The sequence below is a fragment of the Manduca sexta genome, chromosome 16 (assembly GCF_014839805.1).
Source record: "Manduca sexta isolate Smith_Timp_Sample1 chromosome 16, JHU_Msex_v1.0, whole genome shotgun sequence".
Taxonomy (NCBI): Eukaryota; Metazoa; Arthropoda; class Insecta; order Lepidoptera; family Sphingidae; genus Manduca; species Manduca sexta.
Window position 1 is genome coordinate 9,565,026 of NC_051130.1, and position 23,429 is coordinate 9,588,454.

At 36.5% G+C, this 23,429-nt stretch overlaps 3 protein-coding genes across 4 annotated transcripts; 2 read left to right on the top strand and 1 right to left on the bottom strand.

Moving 5' to 3' along the window:
* Nucleotides 1-283: 283 nt before the first annotated feature.
* LOC115456290 (THAP domain-containing protein 2) lies at nucleotides 284-4,469 on the top strand. Of its 2 annotated transcripts, none has more exons than XM_037439190.1 (4): nucleotides 284-499; nucleotides 1,159-1,333; nucleotides 1,416-1,535; nucleotides 2,146-4,469. In XM_037439190.1, the coding sequence occupies exons 1-4, from the start codon at nucleotides 429-431 to the stop codon at nucleotides 2,227-2,229; spliced, it is 450 nt and encodes a 149-aa protein (XP_037295087.1). In that variant the 5' UTR covers nucleotides 284-428; the 3' UTR covers nucleotides 2,230-4,469. The 2 variants fall into 2 exon arrangements, with proteins under 2 accessions (XP_037295087.1, XP_037295086.1); XM_037439189.1 differs by having other exon boundaries at nucleotides 285-499.
* A 414-nt stretch (nucleotides 4,470-4,883) lies between these two features.
* Nucleotides 4,884-19,516, top strand: LOC115446501 (transitional endoplasmic reticulum ATPase TER94). The gene is given in 16 exon segments (XM_030173168.2): nucleotides 4,884-5,147; nucleotides 5,456-5,561; nucleotides 9,713-9,966; nucleotides 11,712-11,904; nucleotides 12,865-13,075; nucleotides 13,525-13,737; nucleotides 14,049-14,242; nucleotides 14,576-14,740; nucleotides 15,941-16,148; nucleotides 16,436-16,563; nucleotides 16,963-17,128; nucleotides 17,446-17,615; nucleotides 18,043-18,180; nucleotides 18,510-18,557; nucleotides 18,559-18,665; nucleotides 19,009-19,516. Coding segments are annotated over 16 exon segments (2,418 nt in total). The 5' UTR covers nucleotides 4,884-5,130; the 3' UTR covers nucleotides 19,109-19,516.
* A 930-nt stretch (nucleotides 19,517-20,446) lies between these two features.
* LOC115446534 lies at nucleotides 20,447-22,857 on the bottom strand. Its single transcript, XM_030173221.2, has one exon. The coding sequence runs from the start codon at nucleotides 22,713-22,715 to the stop codon at nucleotides 20,511-20,513; it is 2,205 nt and encodes a 734-aa protein (XP_030029081.2). The 5' UTR covers nucleotides 22,716-22,857; the 3' UTR covers nucleotides 20,447-20,510.
* Between the last annotated feature and the right edge of the window lie 572 nt (nucleotides 22,858-23,429).

Sequence of the window (23,429 nt, forward strand, 5' to 3'; positions counted from 1 at the left end):
AGAAGTTAAATAAGTTTTAAACGATTATCTATTGTGAAATTTTAAATATTGTGTATGTACTGCTGTAAATATATGCTTTGACTTTGCGGTCTTTTGGGTGGATATCATACGTGTTACATGGTAACAGTGCTTTTCCGAGAATGTCACCTCAATACATAGAGATAGAATAGTATATAGAGTTGACATGCGAATAATAGTAATAATGAGAAAAGGATAGATTTATAACGAAAATCCCAAGAGCGAGAGAGATACATATGGTATTTTTTGTCGCTCTCAGAGTTCCGGTTTTTATTGTATGGCCTATCTTCAGTTCAGGCCAAACAGTCTAAACGTCAACAAGTTGTGCATCAGTGATTGTGGAAATAGATCATTACAAGCTCTGTTTTAATAGTTCTTGTAACATATTTAAGTATTTTAACCTGTTAAATATGGTTCACTGCAGTGTTATCGGCTGTAAAAGCAGAAGTGAGCGAAAAATTGAAAATATAACCTTTCATTCGTAAGTGCTACTTTTATGGTTTTATATAGCAAAATTCGTCAAGATAATTAAAATAACATTAATAATTTACCAATATCAATGTGTATTTTGGTTTAAAAGTAACAGATATCTATGTAAAACTTAATATAATTATTATAAATTTAACATATTACGAAGTCGAATTCGAAAGTTATGTCACTGGGATTAAGTGGCCATTTTGAAGTAAACTTTCAATTTGTCCGGTTAATACGCCCTGTTGAGTTACCAACATTCACGACTTAAAATTACCCCGCTGTTGAGGAAAATATAATCTTAACGTATTCGTATTGTGTACTTTAATAATGATGATGTCTTTATTATTCCAGTAGTTACAAGTACTCTTTATTGTAACCATTGTTCATAAATATTCAGTGTAGAGTAGAGATGTGTGGATACAGTGTACAGTAATCACGAAAGAACTAGTTCGTTCTGCAGTAGCAACGTGAGAATTTGTGTAGGTACAGACAAGGACACAATTATTAAGCAAGCCATAATAAATGTATCGCTAGTTGACTATATTATGTATTAATTATCCATACTAGCATAATCTATGTTGAGATTAAACCACTGTATATATTAAATAATATTATAGGATAGTTGTGCTAATTTTTTTCTGTTACAGTGAATATTTTTCATTGTAGGTTTCCAAGAGATCCGGAGACACGTCATACTTGGATACAGGCAACTGGGCGATCAAATTGGGAACCAAAAAAATATGACAGCATATGTTCTAGACATTTTTTAGGAACATGTTTTCGGAAGACTAAATGTAAGGTCTATCTTAATACATTCTCCGTACCAACAATCAATATACACGTGAGTTTAAAGATTAATAAAATAATGATCGTATAGTATGAAAAAATAACGTAAAGCGTATAATAAATCATTCTTTTTCCAGATTCCTAAAATTTCCGACAGTACTGCAGTTCAGCAGATAGAGATACCCGTTCTTGCTTCGAGTTCCTGTTTAGGAGAGTGTTCCAAAACCCTCACTAATAATGCAGTTGAGTTGGACGAAGTAAGTTTTATATTTTTATATAATATAGCACATTCTTGGCATCCATATGTTACTATTAATAATCGATATAGTGAATATTTAAATATACCGCTATATGTTAATCACTAATTTCTTTTGTTCGCCCCGTGACCACGAATGCTGAAAAGTTTTCGAAACGTCGGGAGAAAATTATATTATAAAAACCGTGATAAAATCCGCAAAATAGTTTTATTTCAATAAACAATAATTATTTTGGCAGAATATAACTCTAGCGTAAAATATTCCACTTAGAATAGCGTTATAGTGTCAATTGTCACGAAAGTCATCTATACTAATATTATAAAGCTGAAGAGTTTATTTGTTTGTTTGGTTGAATACACTAATATCAAGAACTACTGCTGCGATTTTGAAAATTCTTTCACTAATAGACAGATATATTACTCCTGAGTACTATAGACCCTGGAAAACTTGTTCACACGGGCGGAGCCGCGGGCATTGCTAGTAGCTCATAATTTTAAACTTTATATTTAAATTGCGCTGCGTTTACCGTAAAGTGCAATAAGCCGCGCTTGAAAATAAACATCATTTCACTTATATGCTTCTTTGTAATGCCATTTATTTTAATTTTTAGCATCAAAACGTAATCTCGAGTGCAAGTAAGGTGTCTCCGAGCTCTGAAACCGTGAATACGCCAAGAAAAAAGAAAAGCTTCTGAGAAAATTGAAACATCAAAGTGATCTTGCTGAATCAAGAAAGAAGAAATTAGCTTTACTAAGATCACGAAATAGACGCCTTGTAAAAAGAAATATTGAACTTTCTGCCATTGTCACTAGCTTAAAGTCGAAGTCTTTAATTAATCAAGAAACAGCAGATTTACTTATGGAAATTAATCCTCAAAATCCATATTTTTAATGAAAAGAGGAAAGTATTCACCAGAAGTGCGAAAATTCGCACTAAACTTACATTTTATCAGTCCGCGCGCTTATGAATTTGTTAGGAAAACTTTTAAAACTTGTCTTCCTCATGTCCGAACGCTAGCGCGTTGGTATGAAGCTATAGACGGTGAACCAGGTTTTTCTACTGAATCGTTAGAAGCATTGAAATTATTATGCAAAAGTAATCCGTCACGAAAATGGGTTTGTGCACTTTGTTTCGATGAAATGTCCATTCGAAGAACCGTTCAGTGGAACGGAAAACAATTTGTCGGTTTTGTCAACTTCGGATGTGAATTAAACAGTGATGATCAACCTATTGCTAGAGAAGCATTAGTTTTATGCTCACTTGCATCAATGGCAGTTGGAAGCTACCTGTGGGGTACTTCCTCGTAGAGGGAGTTACTGCGGAGCAAAAGGCTTCGTTAGTCAAGTCGTGCTTAGATGTCGTAACCGAATGTGGGGTTGATATCTTTTCTGTAACATTTGATGGATGTGCAGCAAATTTTTCTATGGCAAAAATATTAGGCTGCAACATAGAAACAAATTTTATTAATCCAGTTTTCTTTCATAAAGACAAAGAGTTAGTTATATTTCCTGATCCTTCACATATGTTAAAATTAATAAGAAATACCCTAGGCGATAAATTAATTTTAACTAATGGAAATGGTGACTCTATTTGTTGGAGTTATATTGAATTATTAGTGGAGTTACAGGAAAAAGAAGGTTTTCATCTAGCGAATAAAATACGAGGTTCTCATGTTAACTATAAAAAACAAATTATGAAAGTTCGGTTAGCAGCACAATTATTAAGCGAGTCTGTTGCGAATGCTTTGGAGTTTTGTTCCAAAGAATTATCTCTAGAACAATTCGGTAATTGCGATGCTACGGCAGATTTTATTAGAAAGTTTAATATATTGTTCGATATATTGAACACGCGTAATTTAAAGGCTTATGGTTATAAAAAACCACTAATGACGAAGAATTACGACAATATAAAAAAATTTTTGGACGAAATGTTTGATTACATTAAATCAATTAAAATTGGAAATACCAATATTTTATTATCCAAAAGAAAAACCGGTTTCATAGGTTTTTTATTAAATATTAAAGCTATTTTATTTCTGTACGATAAATTAATTAAAACTAACCGTATAGAATTTTTGAGTTCATATAAACTTAGCCAGGACCACCTGGAGATATTCTTTAGTGCTATTCGAGCAAAAGGTGGCTTTAATAATAATCCAACCGCTGCTCAATTTAAGTCTGCTTACAAAAGAATGCTTATACATGGAGAACTCAAACATTTGACCACCGGGAATTGTATTCCACTTACAGATATACATATATTAACATATAACGAACCCGAATTGGCAATTAATAAAACGACTGGTCGCAGCAAATTAACCTCCGAAGATTTCGACAACATACAAAAAAATGTAGACACTGAAAATGTTGTATTACCTCCAGATCATGACTATTTGGCAGATCCGACTAGGCTGACCGAATTTGCTGAAAAGGTTATTGTATATATTGCTGGTTTTATTATAAAATCCTTAGAAAATCAAATAAAGTGCGAGCAGTGCCTCGAGTCTCTGTATAATACCGAAAAAATTGTGAATAGCCTCCAATTTAAAAAAGATAAAGGCGGCTTACGATATCCGTCACGTGACCTTATTTATTTATGCACTGTAGCTGAGGAGGTATATATAAAAAACAAAAATATTTATATGAAAGACGTGATGCATAATCTTCTTCAAGAATGCATAAAAAAATGTTATGGTAAAAGATTGTTTGCGGAAGTTCCTCATGACTTTCCAAGCTCTTTTATTAACCACTATCCAATGTTAATTAAAAGTGTATGCAAAAAATACTTGAATGTCAGGCTACATTATTCTACTAAATCTTATGTAGATAAAAAAGATAGTATAAGAAACTTGTATACAAAATTAATTTTGTTTAAGGGCCAATAACTAATATAAGAAATATTGGTTTGTTTGCAAATATATCGTGAACCACAGATCATATTTTGATTCATTTTCCCTGATGGAGCTCCTTCCCGAAAAGTCCTAGTCGCGGGTGCAAAACATTTACAATTATAGAAAAAAAAATGCTTCAATTATTTACATTTTTTCCGTTTTTATATAGACGATAATAAAATTCCGCGCTTCTTAATTGGCTTTTGTCATAAATACTAAAAGAAGTAAAAATCTTATAAATTATAATGACATACTGTGAAACTTCATTCTCTACTACCACGACTAAAAAATATGCAAAACGCTTTTATAAACTATTTATGATTTGTTATTAAAATTAATGTAGCTTTAAAATTAGACTCGTCAAAAGTCGCAACTGAATTAGCAAGAATTGGGTAAAAATTATGGTAGTTGGTAACCCAACAAAGTACATTGTGTAGGATGTACATTCTATCTATCCCTTTCGGATGTACACTCTTGCCATATCTACCTAATACTTTATCTAAGCCTCAATAAGTTTAAAATGCAGTAAAAGAAAACGTACCCATTTTTCATAGACAAAAATCATTAGATGGCAACACCGAGATCATCGATGAACAAATGAAATACGGCAACGTCACGCAAGGATTGAAGTGGTAAAGTGGAATATCATTCGGCGTTATTAAAAATTATAAAATTTACGAATTATAAGTTTAATTGTTGATCAAAATGGCAGACAATAAGAGGTGAGTGTTTTAGATAATGCAGTACTTAAATTTAATTGTTATAATTAAGTTATTATGTGTGTAATCGGTGTGTAAGATCGCAGCGCATCATCAAATTTGGCTTGTCATCATGTCGAGATCCTAACAAATTAACGATTTAGAATATCTCGAATTCAGTTATAACTCCATTGAAATGCAACATCGAATGTGATATTTGAACATATTCGTTTTATAATGACTCTGCAAATTGTGTTCGGAAGTTTCTTTGGTAGTGAATGACGCCAATGTTACTTGGGCGGTGATGGATGAATTTGAATGTTTTTTCGTAGCCCTGATGATTTGTCGACCGCGATCCTGCGCCGCAAGGATAGGCCGAACCGCCTCATCGTGGAGGAGGCCGTCAGCGACGATAACTCTGTCGTCGCGTTATCACAGGTTGGTCCTTTGTTACTACCATGACTCGAACGTTTTGATTATTTTGTATAAACATTTTCGCTGAAACATAAAGAGGTTAGTTCATGTTGGAATGTGATTATGGAAATTGCCCATGGAAATTTTTCACATAACAGTACTATGGATATGTTTTTGAAGGTTATAATTTAGGCCTGTAGGAAGATTGACAGATTTCTTAATTAATATTCCTATGATAACATTATATATTTAATTGAGTTAGAATCTGTTGAAAATGTTGTGAAATATGTTTTGTACAACGATAATTCTTTATAATTGCCATATCTATGTTGTTGATCCTAGACTAGTGTCTATGGATTGATTCAATATAGCATAATCATTGTACAAAAAGTTGAAATGTTAAATAGGTTTGTTTATGTTACTTTCTGACATAAAATAAATTGATAGACACAAATGAGAGCTGCTCAACCCTTTTATGATCACCAGGAGTCTTTATTTGTTTTCAGAAATTATTTATCCTATTTATTTTTGAGCGATATATAATCAGTATAATACATTATGTATGCAACATCACACCTTTTTCTTTTTTGAAGGGTAAGCAGTCGCATTACACATCCATTTTGTGGTCCATATAATAAGTGCGAGTCTATTGTCATTTACCGGGCATAACAATTCCAGACTCAGGGCTGATGTTCAGTAGGAAAACCTAATATCACTTTGCCTGACCTGGAGATTAACCCCAGAAATTGAATGTTTTATTATGGTTTGCCTGACCTTAGGTAGTCATACTACAATACAACTCTGCCACTGAGACAGTCAGCATATTATGATAATATTGTATTTACCAGTGCTGTTTATGCAGTATTGCACTATTCCTTACAATGTATCACCTCATTATGTTTTGTGAATAGTAAATTTTTTAACACTTTGTTGACGTTAAAAAAGTTGGTCTTCCCTTACTGTGGTTAATAGTCATTGATTTTAAATGTATTTAAAATTGAATGTGCTTGTAGTATTGTGAATTCTATGCCTATTGTGAATTGTGATTAAACATCCACACTGTTACTCAATATGTAATTGTTTACAATATGTAAATTGGCTATTGTAGTCAAGCCAAATAGAGAAAAAACCTGCTTTGAAGGAAGGATGGCAGTTCTTGGTTTTTAATTTTAAAGCTTACATTGTTATTACAAGAAATTAGTTTCCGAATATTACACAACAAAATATCAGCCTATAATGTCAATCTATATTATTAATGTAAATGAAAATTATACTATAGGACTGCCTCGGTGGCGTAGTTGTATTGCATGTCCGGTACAATAGCGCTCTGAGGTCCTGGGTTCGAATCCCGGGTCGGGCAAAGTGATATTTGGGTTTTTCTGCTCAGTATCAGCCCGGAGTCTGGAATTTGTGCCTGATATGGCGATAGGCTCGCCCCCTATCACATCATGGGACGGAACATACTTGGCGAAAAGTGGGTGCCCTAGTTGCGCCTCTGCATACCCCTTCGGGGATAAATGCGTGATGTTATGTATGTTATGTAAAATTATAGCAGTGGCAATAATAATACATATTTTTTAAATGCGCTCTGTGACACACTTTTTTGATGTCAATGGTGATATGAACTAATTTATATGTGTGTGATATGACAGTCGGCCATCTTTAATTCTAAGTAAGCCAAGTAAAAAGTGTCCTCTATTGCAAACATAGAAGTTAGGGTTTTGTTTCTTTTATTCTTAAACCTATTGATATAAGATTGAAAATGACAAAACAGCTATTTATTGTAATCAGGGCATTGTTTAAAGTATATAAGTAAAGTGGTACATATTAGGTTGTAATGTACTAATTTTTCTTACTTATGCCAAGGGAAATCCCCTAAAGGTGAATGACACTAAGACAACAATTTTAATTTTATCATATTTAAACATCTTTATGACTTATATGGTAATAATTATTATAATAAATTCATATAAACATGTTTTTGTTAGTTCTAATCACTTTTATTTTAAAACCAAATTAGTTGCTAGGAGACCTGTTTCATTTAAGAATATAGTTGTGTGCTCTTTAAACGACGTGAATGATTACACAGGTCTACAATGATTTTGGTGCCGCTAAAAGTAAAACTGATTCCAAGTACATTCGGTACCCTGACGAAAACCTGATAGTTATTTTTTTAATGCTACGTGTAGTTTTCGAGTGTTCACATCGGTAAGTAATTTAAAAAGTATTTAATTAATTTATTAAAAAAAACAATAGAACATTTAATTTGATACGTTTAATTCCATTTAATTACACATTATTTAACAGGTTAGAAGCTTCTCTTCATAGATTTTCTCTGATGGATGTCTTTAGGACATTCCAAAACAAGATCTATTTTTGACACTCTACTTAAAATTTTGTTGAATGAGCAATAGGGACGGCTGCGTGTTTATTACCAATATCTAGCAAAACACATTTTAAACTTCGCTTACAGCTGTCTATAAACAATCTCCATTCTTCAACTTTGTACCTTGAGAGCCCCAGTTTCATTAGAAGACCACCAATGTTATTACAATAAACTATATCATTTTCTGAACTAAAAAACGGAAGAAATTCTTTTTCTCGATCACGATAAAATGTTATTTTCGTACTTTGAGATAACAAATTTCTATCTTTGAGTCTAGATGCTAGGAGCTCAGATCGCTCTTTCGAAAGGTCAAGGTCTCTAATCAAATCACTTAAAGCATCTTGAGAAAAAAGTGAAGGCGCAGTTGATACTTCAAAATCACTGTCACATTCATCAGAAAAAACTTCCACCATTTCTGTGTCTGCGAATCTAATAGATCTAAAAGATCTTGACTCATAGGAGATGGTACATCATCTGAACACAATCGAGGTCTTTTGGAAAACGGTAAATCAGGATATGTCATTTTTTTTTTGTTTATACCATGTAATTCTACAGCACACAAATAACAGTCATCAATGTGATTTTTTGGTTCTGCCCAAATCATCGGAGCACTATACTTTAAATGATTACATTTACCATTTGCCCACTGTCTTAAATGCTCACTACATAACTTGCACACAATGTTTGGAACCCACGGTTTGTCCATAGCCTTCATCTCTTTACTAAAGTAATCAACATATGTATTCTTCACTGAGTCTGTTATAGGTTTTCTAAACTTTTTCACTACATATTCACCACAAATGTAACAAAATGTATATGGATTATTTACACAACACCTTCTCGGTGACGACATGTCGATATTATAATTAAACAAAAAAAATACTTTATTTGAATGACATTAAGTCTGTTAAAATACATTTTTTAGAATATTATCGATCGATACAAATTTGAACGTAGCTTCAACATTTTGACCAATTCACACATCTGGCGAGCTAATTAACCAAATTATTACATAGAATAAGCAACACCAAACAATTATTTTTTTTTGTAGACCTGTGTTATAGGTTGAGTCATTTTGGTAAAACCACACATATGACTTCAAAAACAAGTTCCAAATTTCGTAAGGTCATATTATGACTAATATTTCTCTAGTCTATATCTTGGCTGATGTTGCATTTATGAAAATATTAAAACTACTACTAACAATGAACAATAATCATATTACCCCTTCCACCTGATAAAAAGAAACCTACAACACTTAGTGATTATTTAGCTTTGTAGTAGTGAAATTGTTTACAAAATTTAATCTACTTTCCAGAGAGTGCTCATTACATTCAAACTTTAACTCTCTTTAATATCAATATAGGTAAATTGAGTTGGAAAATAATTTTCTTTTATTTAAGTTATTTTAATTTGTTTTACATTCTATGATTTGGTTAGTTTTTATTTTACAATAAATGTTTATCTGCATCAGACATGGAACTATTACTGTGCAACTATTACTGTGAATTTATTCTATTTTATTTTTATAAAAGTATATAATGAATGCAATTTGTTCCCCACCCATTTATAAATTTATGATATCCATAATAGCAAAAAGATGGTTAAAAAAATTAAGAGCTTAATATGTCACAAAATTTTTTTTGTTGTATGAGATATCCTTACGCTTTAAAAACTAAAGACAATATAATAATCAAAACAAGCACTTCTAGTCATTACATCTTCTATAATTACAACAAAGACTTAGGAAACGTCCATGAACTTATCATTGATACTACTCCAATAACAGGCAAAAATGGAGCAGTTGCAGCTATTCCGTGGAGACACAGTGCTGCTGAAGGGCAAGCGGCGCAAGGAGACCGTGTGCATCGTGCTTTCAGACGACAACTGTCCCGATGAGAAGATCCGCATGAACCGCGTGGTCCGCAACAACTTGAGAGTGCGGCTGTCCGATGTGGTGTCCATAGCTCCGTGCCCTTCGGTCAAATACGGAAAACGCGTTCACATATTGCCCATTGATGATTCTGTTGAGGGTCTTACCGGGTGAGTTTAATATTAAGTAAAAATATAATCAGACGACAGCTTTCTTCGAGGCTTTACCCTCGAAGAAGTAGGCAGAGCTAAAACCAGGGTACCCAATTTTCGCCGTAAAAATTTTGTATACTCTGTAATGTAGTCTATAATGAAACAAGTTTCATGAGATTAAAAAGATTTAGAAAAAAAAAATACAATAGACTATTGGGTATCAAATGCTTTAAATTTATTTTAAGATTAGCTTATACATGAAAGTAGACTGTGATACACCTTATTTCCATACATTTGTACAATCGAACAGTAATACCAAATACAGGGCGCCATAACTAAGATGCCTTTCTGCTATCGTTAACGCTAATAGAAAACACAAAAAAGGTTATATTAAAAATGACATATCCAGAAGTAAAATAACCATAGGCTGTTCTAAACCATTACCTTTCTTTTTCATTTATTTAACATGCCCAAGAAAATTACAATACATTGTTATTTGATAACACCAAGAAACCATTATGGTTTGTACAAATGCTATCAGGGTAGACATTATAATACTGTTAGTCATATAATCATACAATAACAATGAAAGTGACGACAATATTTACTTGTTTTGGGTACTTGTATATTTATGTACCGCGCGATCTGAGTGTAAGCCAATTGCAGTTCCAATTAATCATTTAAAACAAGTGCCGAGTAACTCTGGTTGAATTGCATCCCGCCGCGATTTTACAAGTGCGGGCTGTGGTTATATGTTTGGTGTATCGTTTTATTGTTTGTATGCGGCAATTTTCTGTATTGAATTCTGATCAGTAAGTTTTAAGTACATATCTGCTGTCATTAGGGAAAAACTTACCTAATTTTTTTTTAAATTGCGTTTAATAGGTACTCGTTTTTAGTAAAAAAAAAAGACTAGTCTAAATTTTTTTCTCCATTAAAAAATTATGTAGAAACGTCGTAAACGATAATGGCAGCAGATATATTTACGTGTACAAAAATTTTTAATCAGTGGCGCACTTACCTAATGCTGTGCTTTAGGCTGTAGGTCTTTTTGCTAGGAAGGTATTTTTTTTTGTTTTTGCCTTTAGGAAGAGCAAGTCCTTGGGTAGTAGCTCTAATCGGCACCACACTGTTTCTAATAAGAGAAACAATAGAGCCATTGTGAATATAGCTCTCAATTCATTGCTAGTTTTCCAATAATATGTAAATATGATATATTTCTCTATTATATAGTTATAATTTAAAACTTTCTATGCATCATTCGCCATAGCACCTAGCCCCTTATGAGTAGCCGCGTTATAGATCCACTGTACACAATTGGCGGGGGATCCCCTTTGTTATAATCGACATCCGTCGTAGCACATACAACATCCTTTTAAGTTTGATAGAACGCTTACGCTTGCTATATTCCCAGAAGGTGAAAGAACCATTTTATTATGATTTTGAAAAATGTATGTTTTATTTATCGTATTTTGATTTTTTACGTTTAACGATAAAGTTTTAAATGATGTGACTAGTATCATAGTTGCGGTTAGTTAAGTTAGTCCCTTTTTTATATTATATTTTTTATTGCCATAGTAGGCAAATGAGCAAGTGGTCCACCTGATAGTAAGCAGCATTCAAAGACTAAAGCAATGCCTATGGCGGTTGCCTCATATTCTTTGTTATGTTATTTTCATTCTTGACTTATAATACTTTACATAATGTAGAATTAATATAAATTGAGCCTAGCTTTCATATTAACCTCACAATTGTTTGTTCAGAAACCTGTTCGAAGTGTACCTGAAGCCGTACTTCATGGAGGCGTACCGGCCGATTCATCGCGACGACACCTTCATGGTGCGCGGCGGCATGCGCGCCGTGGAGTTTAAGGTGGTCGAGACGGACCCTTCGCCCTACTGCATCGTGGCGCCCGACACCGTCATACACTGCGAGGGTGACCCCATCAAACGCGAGGTATGGGGTTTGAACTTATAGGAAAAATATGTTATGTAATAGAATTAATGAAATTTACATGACTCCTTCATTAGGGAAGATATTTTTATTGTATTTAATTAGACATCAGGAGAAACGAGTTAAATTGTTTTTTTTTTAAGTAGTCTAGAAGATTCTGTAGATTTGAGAAAAGTAAGTAGCAATATAGCTTTCTTTTAATAGCTTTTTTTCTAGTCATCAGCTATGAGAAACAAAAAAAATTATAATTAATTTTTGTTATTTATTTTCAGACACGTTAAACTAATACATTTCGAGTTTTAAGATTTTTGGTGAAGTTATTTCTAGAAATATCTAATTGTCTGTAATTTTTGTATTTGGGACGTTTTACAGTCCAAAGGTAGCTGGCATGGCATTCATTTGTGTCATTATTTCTTTATCCATATTATGTAAGGTACACAATTAGTCGAAACATTCACGATGTTTATAATAAACACGGCAAGTCTCGTGGGCGATTGTTTACATCCCACGTCAGTTATTAAAAAGGCAAGTCTGCTTGAGTGAACTGATGTGTATTACATTAGTTAGGTTATATTTTGGCCGACTGACCTACTTGGCGCATTGACTTGCTACACAAACGAATACTTCTCGAACCTTCTCTCACCGCCATTCTACGCGTGTTCGGAGCAACACGCTTTTTCAGGCATGTTGCAGAAAAGATTTCATTTAATTTTTACCACTGGACGTTTCTTTGACGTCAAGGTTCTCTAGGGCATTTAGCTCCAGGTTATATATATTCCTGTGGGGATGCATCGGTGCAACCTGCAACTAGGGCACCCACATTTCAGCCGTGTCCCATGACGCGGTATGGGATAAGCAGCATATCACCATATCAGACACAAATTCCAGCCCCAGGCTGATACTGTCCAGAAAAATCTTACTTCCATTGAACAGTGAACTACACACGTATTTTCGTTTGAACAGGAGGAAGAGGAAGCTCTGAACGCGGTCGGTTACGACGACATCGGCGGGTGCCGCAAGCAGCTCGCTCAGATCAAGGAGATGGTGGAGCTGCCGCTGAGGCACCCGTCGCTGTTCAAAGCTATCGGCGTGAAGCCGCCGCGCGGTATACTCATGTACGGACCGCCCGGTACCGGCAAGACGCTCATCGCTCGTGCTGTTGCTAATGAGACAGGTAATATAGTGGCCCCACACTATAAAATTTTTAGTTTTATAAAAACAGAAAAAAAACACGTTGCTTCTTTATCCGCGAAGGGGTTGACATTGTTGCAATATAGGTACTTTCGGATATATCCCGTCCTATGATGTGATAGAGGGTGAGCTTATTGCTACAATTCCAATTTCCAACGTTTTTTATATGAAATCAAAATTTAAGTCTGTTATAATTCTTTTAACGTTGCGTAATTTGTGTGTTGTATACATGAGGTTACAAACATAATGTAATGCCTAGAATGTGTTTATATTAATGTTTAGATATACATTATAGAAATTACAATTTGCAATTATCAAAAATTATACTAATATATTCCCATGTTTTAGCATAAAGCTAGACTTCACAAAAGGAAATTATAAACAATACAAATCTAAATAACATCTTCTCAAATCTTCACCTTTTCCCACCAGGCGCATTCTTCTTCCTGATCAACGGTCCGGAGATCATGTCTAAGCTGGCTGGCGAGTCAGAGTCGAACCTGCGCAAGGCGTTCGAGGAGGCGGACAAGAACTCGCCAGCGATCATCTTCATCGACGAGCTGGACGCTATCGCGCCCAAGAGAGAGAAGACACACGGAGAGGTGGAGAGACGTATTGTGTCGCAGCTGCTAACTCTTATGGACGGTATGTACTAGTAACTAGATGAAGTCTGCTCTAGGAAGAATTTAGGATTTTCAGAGAGAATGATGCAGAGATACTTATAAAATGATGGCACTAATATGTTACAAAAGCATGTCTGCGATTTTTTCTACCAGGTAACTACAGAAATCGACAAGATTTAAATATTAGTTTATTATCTTTGCTGCCATTATATACCAATTGAGTTCTATTGAAAACCAAATCACGTGGATCTAAGGAATGAAAATAGTAAGTAATTTTATAACCATACATACCACATATATGTATCTGTATACGAATAAATATCTCGCACACAGGAATGAAGAAATCTTCTCACGTGATCGTAATGGCGGCCACTAACCGTCCTAACTCTATCGACCCGGCGCTGCGTCGTTTCGGTCGGTTCGACCGTGAGATCGACATCGGTATACCGGACGCCACTGGCCGCCTCGAGATCCTGCGCATTCACACCAAGAACATGAAGCTCGGCGATGACGTCGATCTTGAACAGGTCAGAGATCATTTGAGACACTAAACAATGGTGATGGTAAGAGGCTCCACGGGGTTGATTGATTTGTTGTTGGATGTCTTACAGCTGTTTTCAATCTTATTAATCATATTCTTTGATTGGATCTCAAGAATAAACTACTCAATGTTGTACCAACTAATCAAATCAATGTTTCTATATTTCCCTTAATGTTTATTCCTACTCTTGCATGCAGCAATTCTCAAATAAGTTGATGGATAGAAATGAAAATATTTTAAATTATTATGACATCAAAATGTAAAATACCCTTAAAAGTACTTTAAAATATTGTAATAACCACATTTCTTCGTGTGTCAGATTGCGGCGGAGTCTCACGGTCACGTGGGCGCCGACTTGGCTTCGCTCTGCTCTGAGGCGGCGCTGCAACAGATCCGCGAGAAGATGGACCTCATCGACCTCGAGGACGACCAGATCGACGCCGAGGTGCTCAACTCTCTCGCAGTCTCCATGGACAACTTCCGGGTGAGTAGCGGCCATACATGACAATAATGTTGGATGAATATATGCCGATTATGATATCCTTGAATGCGGCCAGCGGTAGGATATTTATATCCGCGCCCAGATAACAACCATCTTATATTGTGGCCCACGTAAATGTGGTAGCGTTCTGGGATCAGGCCGGTTTTACACAGGCCGGCATAGTTGTGTCGTATACGAGGGATAATCATCTAGTCAGTCGACACTACCTGAACCCTACTACACTTACTATCATTTTGTCGTGTGAGTTTAAAAAAAATGTATTATAATGTTAGGTAATATAAAATACTGACCATGTATTTAATACTGCCCACTGCTAACCATGATTCTCTAATACTGAGAGGGTTTAGGCCTTAGTCCAGCTTGGTATCTGAGTATAGGCATACTTCTTCACATACCTTTGAAATTTTTATAGAAAATTCTAAGATATGTAGGTTTTTTCGTGATGTTTTCTATCACCGTTAAAGCAAGCATTAGTAGATGAACAAAGACACATATTTGCCTAGAAAGTCTACTAGTTCACAACACAAAGTACAAACCTCTGAAGTAGAATAATATTTTTTGATATTTAGCGATTTAGTGCATATCATCTTGGTAATTTTTATCAATAGTAATATTGATGATAGAATAAATGCGAATGTAACACTGTCTTGTCTGTTACGCTTTCACGGATAAACTACTGAACCGATTTTGATGAGATTTGGTACGCAGTAAATTGAATGGACATGGGTCACTTTTATTTTTGAAAAGTACTTTTAGCGCGAAATAACTCTTTTGCGCAGGCGGAGCTGTGGGCAACACCAAGTTGAAATTACTTCACAACTAAGTTCAATTATAAAAACTTTCTATGTTTGTTGTACATTTCTATTGCTTTTGTTCCCTGGCATTGTATAAACTGTGGGATTTTTATATTTATGTTCTCCAATATTAAAAGATTAGACAGTGTAAAATTAAAATTTTCTCTTATATTAAATTCGAATGAAATATTTTTTTATATTAATCATAATAATTCAAACAATGAAATTACCTTTATGACAATAAAATAAAAAGAAACTAAAATCGACTATGCATTACTATGCATAGTCGATTTTAGTTTATTTAGTTTATACATACTTGTCATGATCTTCGAATATCAATAGATTTAGGTTGTTGGTACCATGTGTAAATATGAACGTTTTTGTTCAGTACGCGATGACCAAGTCGTCGCCGTCGGCCCTGCGCGAGACAGTAGTGGAGGTGCCCAACGTGACGTGGGGCGACATCGGCGGCCTGCAGAGCGTCAAGCGCGAGCTGCAGGAGCTGGTGCAGTACCCCGTGGAGCATCCCGACAAGTTCCTCAAGTTCGGCATGCAGCCCTCGCGCGGTGTGCTGTTCTACGGACCTCCTGGATGCGGTCAGTACATTTTACACCACTTACACTATCTGAGTATAGTATTGAATACATCAGTTATAATTGAGAACATCCCAATTACAGATATCTGATCAAAACAATCAATATAGCAAGCATTATGCACTTACCTATCGTAGATATAGGCTTAGCCTTCATCCTTGAATGTGTAGAGTGAGGTGCAAATGTGAAACCATTTTCATCGACCCTTTTGCATACAATAATGATGTCACGCGATACAACCTCGTATGATCATTCGAATTGGAAAACACAACAATACTTGCCGTTTACAGGTAAAACATTGCTGGCTAAAGCTATCGCCAACGAATGCCAGGCGAACTTCATCTCAGTGAAAGGCCCAGAGCTGCTCACCATGTGGTTTGGTGAATCTGAAGCCAACGTGCGAGACATCTTTGACAAGGTGAGATATTATTTATCTATTCACATGGATAGCACTGTATTGATGTGTAAGAAATAATTTAAAAATGTGTTAATCTTGTTTTTTTTTTTATTTTATTTATTAAGCATTACTAACAGAATTGACAAAATTACATATAAAAGAATAAAAAACAACTGGACTAATTGCAATTCCAAAGGCTGACAACTAAAATATGCGCTAGGTTAAAAAAAATGAAACATAAAAAAAATAGTTATACCACTGCAAACTGTCAATTGCTTTTTAATATAAATTTGTGATAAGCTAGGCCATTCAAATCTTTTTAAAATAAAGTAATCTAAGTTTTATCTCCTTACGAGCATATTTGTCTGATCATTTCCTTTTGGATTTTGTTAAAATCTAATATGTGTTTGTGTACCACAGGCTCGCTCAGCCTCCCCGTGCGTGTTGTTCTTCGACGAGCTGGACTCGATCGCGAAGTCGCGCGGCGGGTCGGTGTCTGACGCCGGCGGAGCGGCTGACCGCGTCATCAACCAGATACTCACTGAGATGGACGGCATGGGTGCCAAGAAGAATGTCTTCATTATTGGTAAATAATAGTACTTTATGTTATATAGATCCGTGGAAGTGGTGTAATTTCGTAATTGATTGTGTTATTTTTTTTCATTTATCCCACCCTTCTGCAAGTTTTTAAATTATTATTTTAGAATCCCTGATGTAACAATTCTCTTTATAAATACCTTACTATTCTCTGAAATGGTTTAATATTTTTGTATTATCTTTTTTATTACGTGACCTCATCAGATACTATTTTGTTTATTATAACCACTATTCTTACATATCGAATTATTAGTCAGGATGGAAATGTCCGCTATAGGAATGTATTTAACTGATGCATATGCGCAGGTGCGACGAATCGTCCCGATATCATCGACCCGGCTATCCTGCGGCCGGGCCGTCTCGACCAGCTGATTTACATCCCGCTGCCAGACGAGAAGTCTCGTGAGGCCATCCTGCGCGCTAACCTGCGCAAATCGCCCATCGCCAAGGACGTGGATCTCTCTTACATCGCTAAGGTACAGATACGCACGAGTGTGGTGTTTACTTTCCTTAGGAATTAGTATGGTATAAAATATACTGACAGTTACTCAGATTGCTATGGAGGGAAGTGGACATTTAATATTTCCAACTCCTCCCTATCTTTTTATTTGATTAATTTCGTTGCGGGATAATGACATATTAGTTTTCCCTGAGACTCGCCGAGCTTCACTGCTCGGTGTCATAAAATGCGTGCCACTACTGATCCTGGCTTACAGGAGTTGTAGTGGTGGGTGTGAGGGCGGGAAAGTCTCGAAAAGTTACTCAGATTCTCTATTCTGGTGTTAGTTTAATCCATATACAATCTCGGCCAACAAGACGTATCTTTATAGCCGTCAAATAGTGGCTTGTTGCTTATTAACAACGACTACTGTTCAAGTGACTTCTATAAAAACTCTGTGGCAGGTGACACAAGGGTTCAGCGGTGCCGACTTGACTGAGATCTGCCAGCGCGCGTGCAAGCTCGCCATCCGACAAGCCATCGAGGCGGAGATCACACGCGAGCGCACGCGCCAGAACCAGCCCGCTGCCGCCGTCATGGACGTTAGTATACTTTATTACTATTATAAATATTTTTTCTAGATTATTCAAAACGAAAATTGTTAATTGCGATAGGCTACAGTAGTTTACCTACCACCAGAAATACATTCAGTATTTCACAAATTATGACATACTTAGGTCACCATTTCGCTATCAATTAGGCATGCATAAACATTTCAAGTATACTCGGTTCTTTTCTATAGTGATTATAATGTAGCAATTATTTAAGACACATGTAAACTTCCAAAATATTAAATTCATAAAGTTTAGTTTACATTTGGCACCACCGCCTACGTTAGTCTTAGTCGAAAACTATGTGGTTGTGTTTTCAGATGGACGAAGAAGACCCAGTGCCAGAGATCAGCCGCGCTCACTTCGAGGGAGGCGATGAAGTTCGCGCGCCGCTCCGTGTCCGACAACGACATCCGCAAGTACGAGATGTTCGCGCAGACGCTGCAACAGAGCCGCGGATTCGGCACCAACTTCAGGTCGGTTACAAACAACTGTAGCCCATTTATAGTGTGAACATAGCAACATTTATTGAGTACCAATTGGATTGGTGTGCCAGTTTTTGTGGCAAAGGAAACTGATGGATCCTGTAATCTGTACTGCTAATAAACACTCATAGTTTCAGAAGAATTGTATTTCTTCGGCGATAGTACAATACCGCTTAACAAGCATTGGCAAATACCGTGTAACTAACAAAATATTTTTTTCAGGGAGCAGTTAAAACTGAAAGTGGCCATGTTCGTTTTGCATTTTATATCTCGACATTGCACTACCCTTGAGGATTTCTGATGTAATAATGTTCGGTGTTCCCCGTCCCCGCAGGTTCCCGACGAGCGCGGGCGGCGCCGGCGGCACGGGCACGTCGGGCGGCGACCAGCCCACCTTCCAGGAGGAGGGCGGCGACGACGACCTCTACAGCTAAACACTCCACACGTTCCAGCGCTGAGACTCCAGGCCACGCGCCGCCTGTAGTACGGCGGCCGAGCGAATTAATAGTGTCGAGATTTTTTAAAAAATACAAAATCGGCGCGCCAGTCTGACTACGCGTCGCGGTCTCATAAAATTCACTGAACCTAGCCAGCTAATGTAAATGTATTTATTTGTAATTGAATCATTCTTATAACATTCGTTTATTTTCCGTTCGCTTATGTTAGTTTTAATTGAATGTGTGTATTGTATTGGTCCCGGTGGGCAATTATAAGATCATAAGGCATAAAGTACTTGTTACACTTTACTACATCTAATGGATCCTGTGCGTAAACCAGTCCGGCTATGCGCCGGCGCACACCACATTGCAGTGATTTTATAATAAAAGATTTTTACAGACTAATGATTTGTTTTATTTCATGCAGATTTTTAGTTACCTACCAGAAACAAATATCAAGCCAATGAATTCATGAAAACAAGTTATAAGTTCTAATATTCATTATTAATAAAACATGGTGGGTAGGCCTAACCTATCCTGAATAAAATGTTTGTACACACTGATTTTTCGCTGTGTATTTTTTGTCTCAACTTTCCTATAGCCCTATGAGCCATTAATTCTCGAATCCGAACTGATAGGTACTGAGCAGAAAATTAATATCCAACCAACATCGCTGCTTTGATCTGTGACTCGAACCCGAGACCAACGCCACCAATACAGAACTAACGTATTGTGCAATTGTTGCGATAACTAAACACCTATCTCTGATGGTTAGGTGTTTTTAAGTTGAAAACAATAACAAGGACGTCATCCGCACACATGTGGTGATACGATTAGAGATGTCATTTAGGGTGCATATTCAGTAACGGTGACTTGTTTAGTGAATAGCCAATATACGTAGAATTCAGTAAATTTACATGTCTTAAAACTGGGAAAGATGTTATACGTTTCCCACTTCCTGTTGGTGAAAGGGTGACTTGACTCGATGTTAACCAGTATACGTCGAGTAAAAGACATAATGCTAAAAACTGGGAAAGATGTGAATAAGCTTTCCGCTTCTTGGTGATAATATTTGGGCATAAACCATCAGTATTAGCGTAGCAGCTAGGGGCGGCAGCTGACGAGGAACAAAAACGTCGCACAATTCAACGAAAGGCCTGCACCATGCGATACACCTGAAAGGGCAAGGCTTTTTCTAGGGCGGTCATCGCTGATCTTTGTTTTCCCCTAGCTACGCCTATGATCACCAGGCGTAGAGTGTTTTTGCTAAATATGTCTTAAAAGAATAATATGTATATAGAAAGGTATTAGCTATTCAGGTATAAAAAAAAAGAATCAAGTTTTCCCTTTATTCTATGTTTTTCATAAAAGTGTTGTGGAATACGGAAAAAATATAGTTTTAATTGAATTTGCAATCCGGTTTCACGAAAATCTCTTCCAATTGCGGCGAATTGTCAATCAAATTCCGCAGCGAATAAGCACGGGCTGTTACGAACGAGTCCGTTCGTTGCGTGAAATACGACGGAGACACAGATCCATCTACAATTTCGCATTGATTGCCTGTAGATTTCGGGTCAAAAGGTTTCGTACCCGCCATCAATTCGCGGTATAATTTTTCAACTTCTTCATCCGAGAAGCACGTGCACAGTAAATCAAACTCCTGGTCGGAATACTGGGTGCCCATATCTTTCGTCGTGGACTCGACTTTTGCGGGTTCAGGCGGCGGAGTGCGTTTGCCTTGAGCCTTCTTCACCAACTTTCTGAGGGTATGCAGCGAACACATTTCATAATTCGGGAGTTGAGGCTCATCGTATTTTGACATTTGCCACATGTATGGCGGTAAATTTTCTCGCAGATGCTTTTTGGCAGTTTTGCCGCACTTGCACTTTGTTGGGTGGACGTATTCAAAGTAACTTTCCCATTTCGGTTGTCTTTCATGAGCCAATTCCCCACTTCGTGACTCAATTTTGTATCCCGACGACACGGATGGTAATGGAGGCACTTCCGGTTCCTTATTCTTCTCGGTAGACATTTCAGACGCACGAGTCGGACTGCAAAAACAGTGTGGTATTCTGCACAAACAACACTCAACAGGCAGTTGCCTCACATTGGGTAATTCGTCTTGCAAAATTTGTAACAGGGAACTTTGCATCTGGAGTTCAAGCCGTTGTAACGAAGTCGTGTATTTCACTGGAACGTCGTGCTCATAGCAGTGGGTATCTTCGAAGTCTTTGTCATCACCACGATGGCCGTCAATGTACGCTCTTACTTTATCTGAGAACTGATCGAAATTATCACATGCAGCGTAAATACACCTCTTGTTGACAACGATGACCGGCAGCTGAGATGCGCTCGATGTGCAATGCTTAGGACAGAGGTGATCATCAACCTGCGTCTTGACACCTTTGTCACAGAAAAGAAAGAACGGATGCGGTCTGGGAATAGGCGTGTGTATCACCGGTTGCTCAGGTTCAAAAATACTTTCCGCCTCTGGATTGGAAACTACATCATTTAGTTGTAGCAACATTAATTTTTCCATGTTAATGAAGAATTCAGCATGTTCCGGTAGCGTTTTTAGGCAAAAGCCTACAAACATTTGAAATTTCTTCACAACTTGACATACTTTTCTTTGCCATATATTGATAAATTCTATCCGTTTCCTTTCTTTCTCTTTTGCGAGTCGTATTTCAAAATCTTTCGTAGCAATTTCATCTGTCAAAGCCTTCATTTTCTTTTGATGTTCGTATTTCGACAAGTCTATTTCTTTTTGACATTCCTCTCTTTCCTTCAGTGCCACATAGACTTGGCAAGCCAAATTCTGACATTGTAACAAATTTCGTAGTTTTTCTACGACCGTATGCTTTTCGACGTTCAAATCGTGTACCTTATTTCCCATGGCTGTGCGCGATTCTTCAACATTTTTGATAAATTGTGCTTTGAGTTTCGCTTTCTGTTTCTTTAATTTATCTTCATATTTATCATAAAGTCGGGTAGCTTGCTTTTTTATCAGCATTTTAAATTTGTCTTGCATGTCTTGGAAAGTCTTCTCTCTCTCTCGTTTGATTTGTAATACAGCTGCATCGAACATAATTTGTTCAACCCTAGTTATGGACGTCGTATATAAAATAGTGAATTCTCGAAAAGCCTGTTGTATTGCTTCTGTATTGTTCTTAGCTGCTTCTTTCGATGCATCCTCCCATTGTTGTCTGCAACTTGCCTCGATATGCTTTTTCCATTTGATATCGCTTTCCTGCAGCACTCTTTTTTTTTCTTCTTCCATGCGCTGGTTGTGGATTTGCAGTAGCCTGTCTCCAAAATGGCCTATTCCCTCGCATCCTAGTTTAGATAAATATTCTTTCTTTAATGGTTTTAAAACAACCCTGCCTTCTTCTAAAATAACTTTAGGTGGTATGTACCAGTCATTTCCACCACCTTTCATAGGCGGTTCTAAACCTGCAAGAACTTTAAGTTTGGGCGTCATCGATTTGAAGTAAACCTTAGCCAAAGGCGGAGACATCTTCTTGATCATCACACTTTGTGTGGGTACTTGTTCTCTCTCCAAGAAACATTTTCTCAGATAATAATTCTCACTGTATCTGGGCATATTTAGTTCAATATATTTATACAAAATAAATGTTATCGAATTAGGTACATCTTTCACGTTGATCGAAAATAAATCAGATTAAATTTAACAAGTTGACAATATTAAAATCAATGTGTGTCAGTGTAAAACTATTTACCGTGCAGTTTTCATACCACATTATATGTGCCAAAACATGTTTTTTTCTTTTTCGTGTGCAAGTTTGTCTTGTATAATAAAAACCCTAGCCTAGCAATGCCAAGAGTGGTAATGGTAGGGTATGCGGAGCTGCGAAAATTACAATTAACAGAATTGCACATCACTCCTCTCAACAATGGCGCAACTTTTGGCGACATTTTGGCCGTATTTTCACTATCAGAGTTTATATGTTAGTGTTTACTGAAATGACTAAGTCACCTTAGGCTCGGGTCTAGAAGGAAAGGACGGCTCGTTCGTAGGGTGAACGGAGCGGCAGCTCCAGATGCCACGGACATATACTAAAAAAAGTTGCCTAATATTTTGTTGCGATAGGTTTTCAGCATGAGAGAAATAATAACATACATTATAATTTTCAGCATTAAGATAATAAGTTACTCAAAATGCTCTTTGTGATGAAGGGCGTGGTATCTCCAAGCTTGAGAGAGAAGGGCCACACACTACATGCATTCATGCGGCCCAATTAAAAATTTACCCCCTTATTCATAAATGTTATTTATTTAAGGACGGAGCATTGCTGTG

Excerpts from the sequence above, each read along its gene's own strand:
- LOC115456290 (XM_037439189.1), top strand. The coding sequence starts at position 2,788 with ATGCTCACTTGCATCAATGGCAGTTGGAAGCTACCTGTGGGGTACTTC.
- LOC115446534 (XM_030173221.2), bottom strand. The coding sequence starts at position 22,715 with ATGCCCAGATACAGTGAGAATTATTATCTGAGAAAATGTTTCTTGGAG.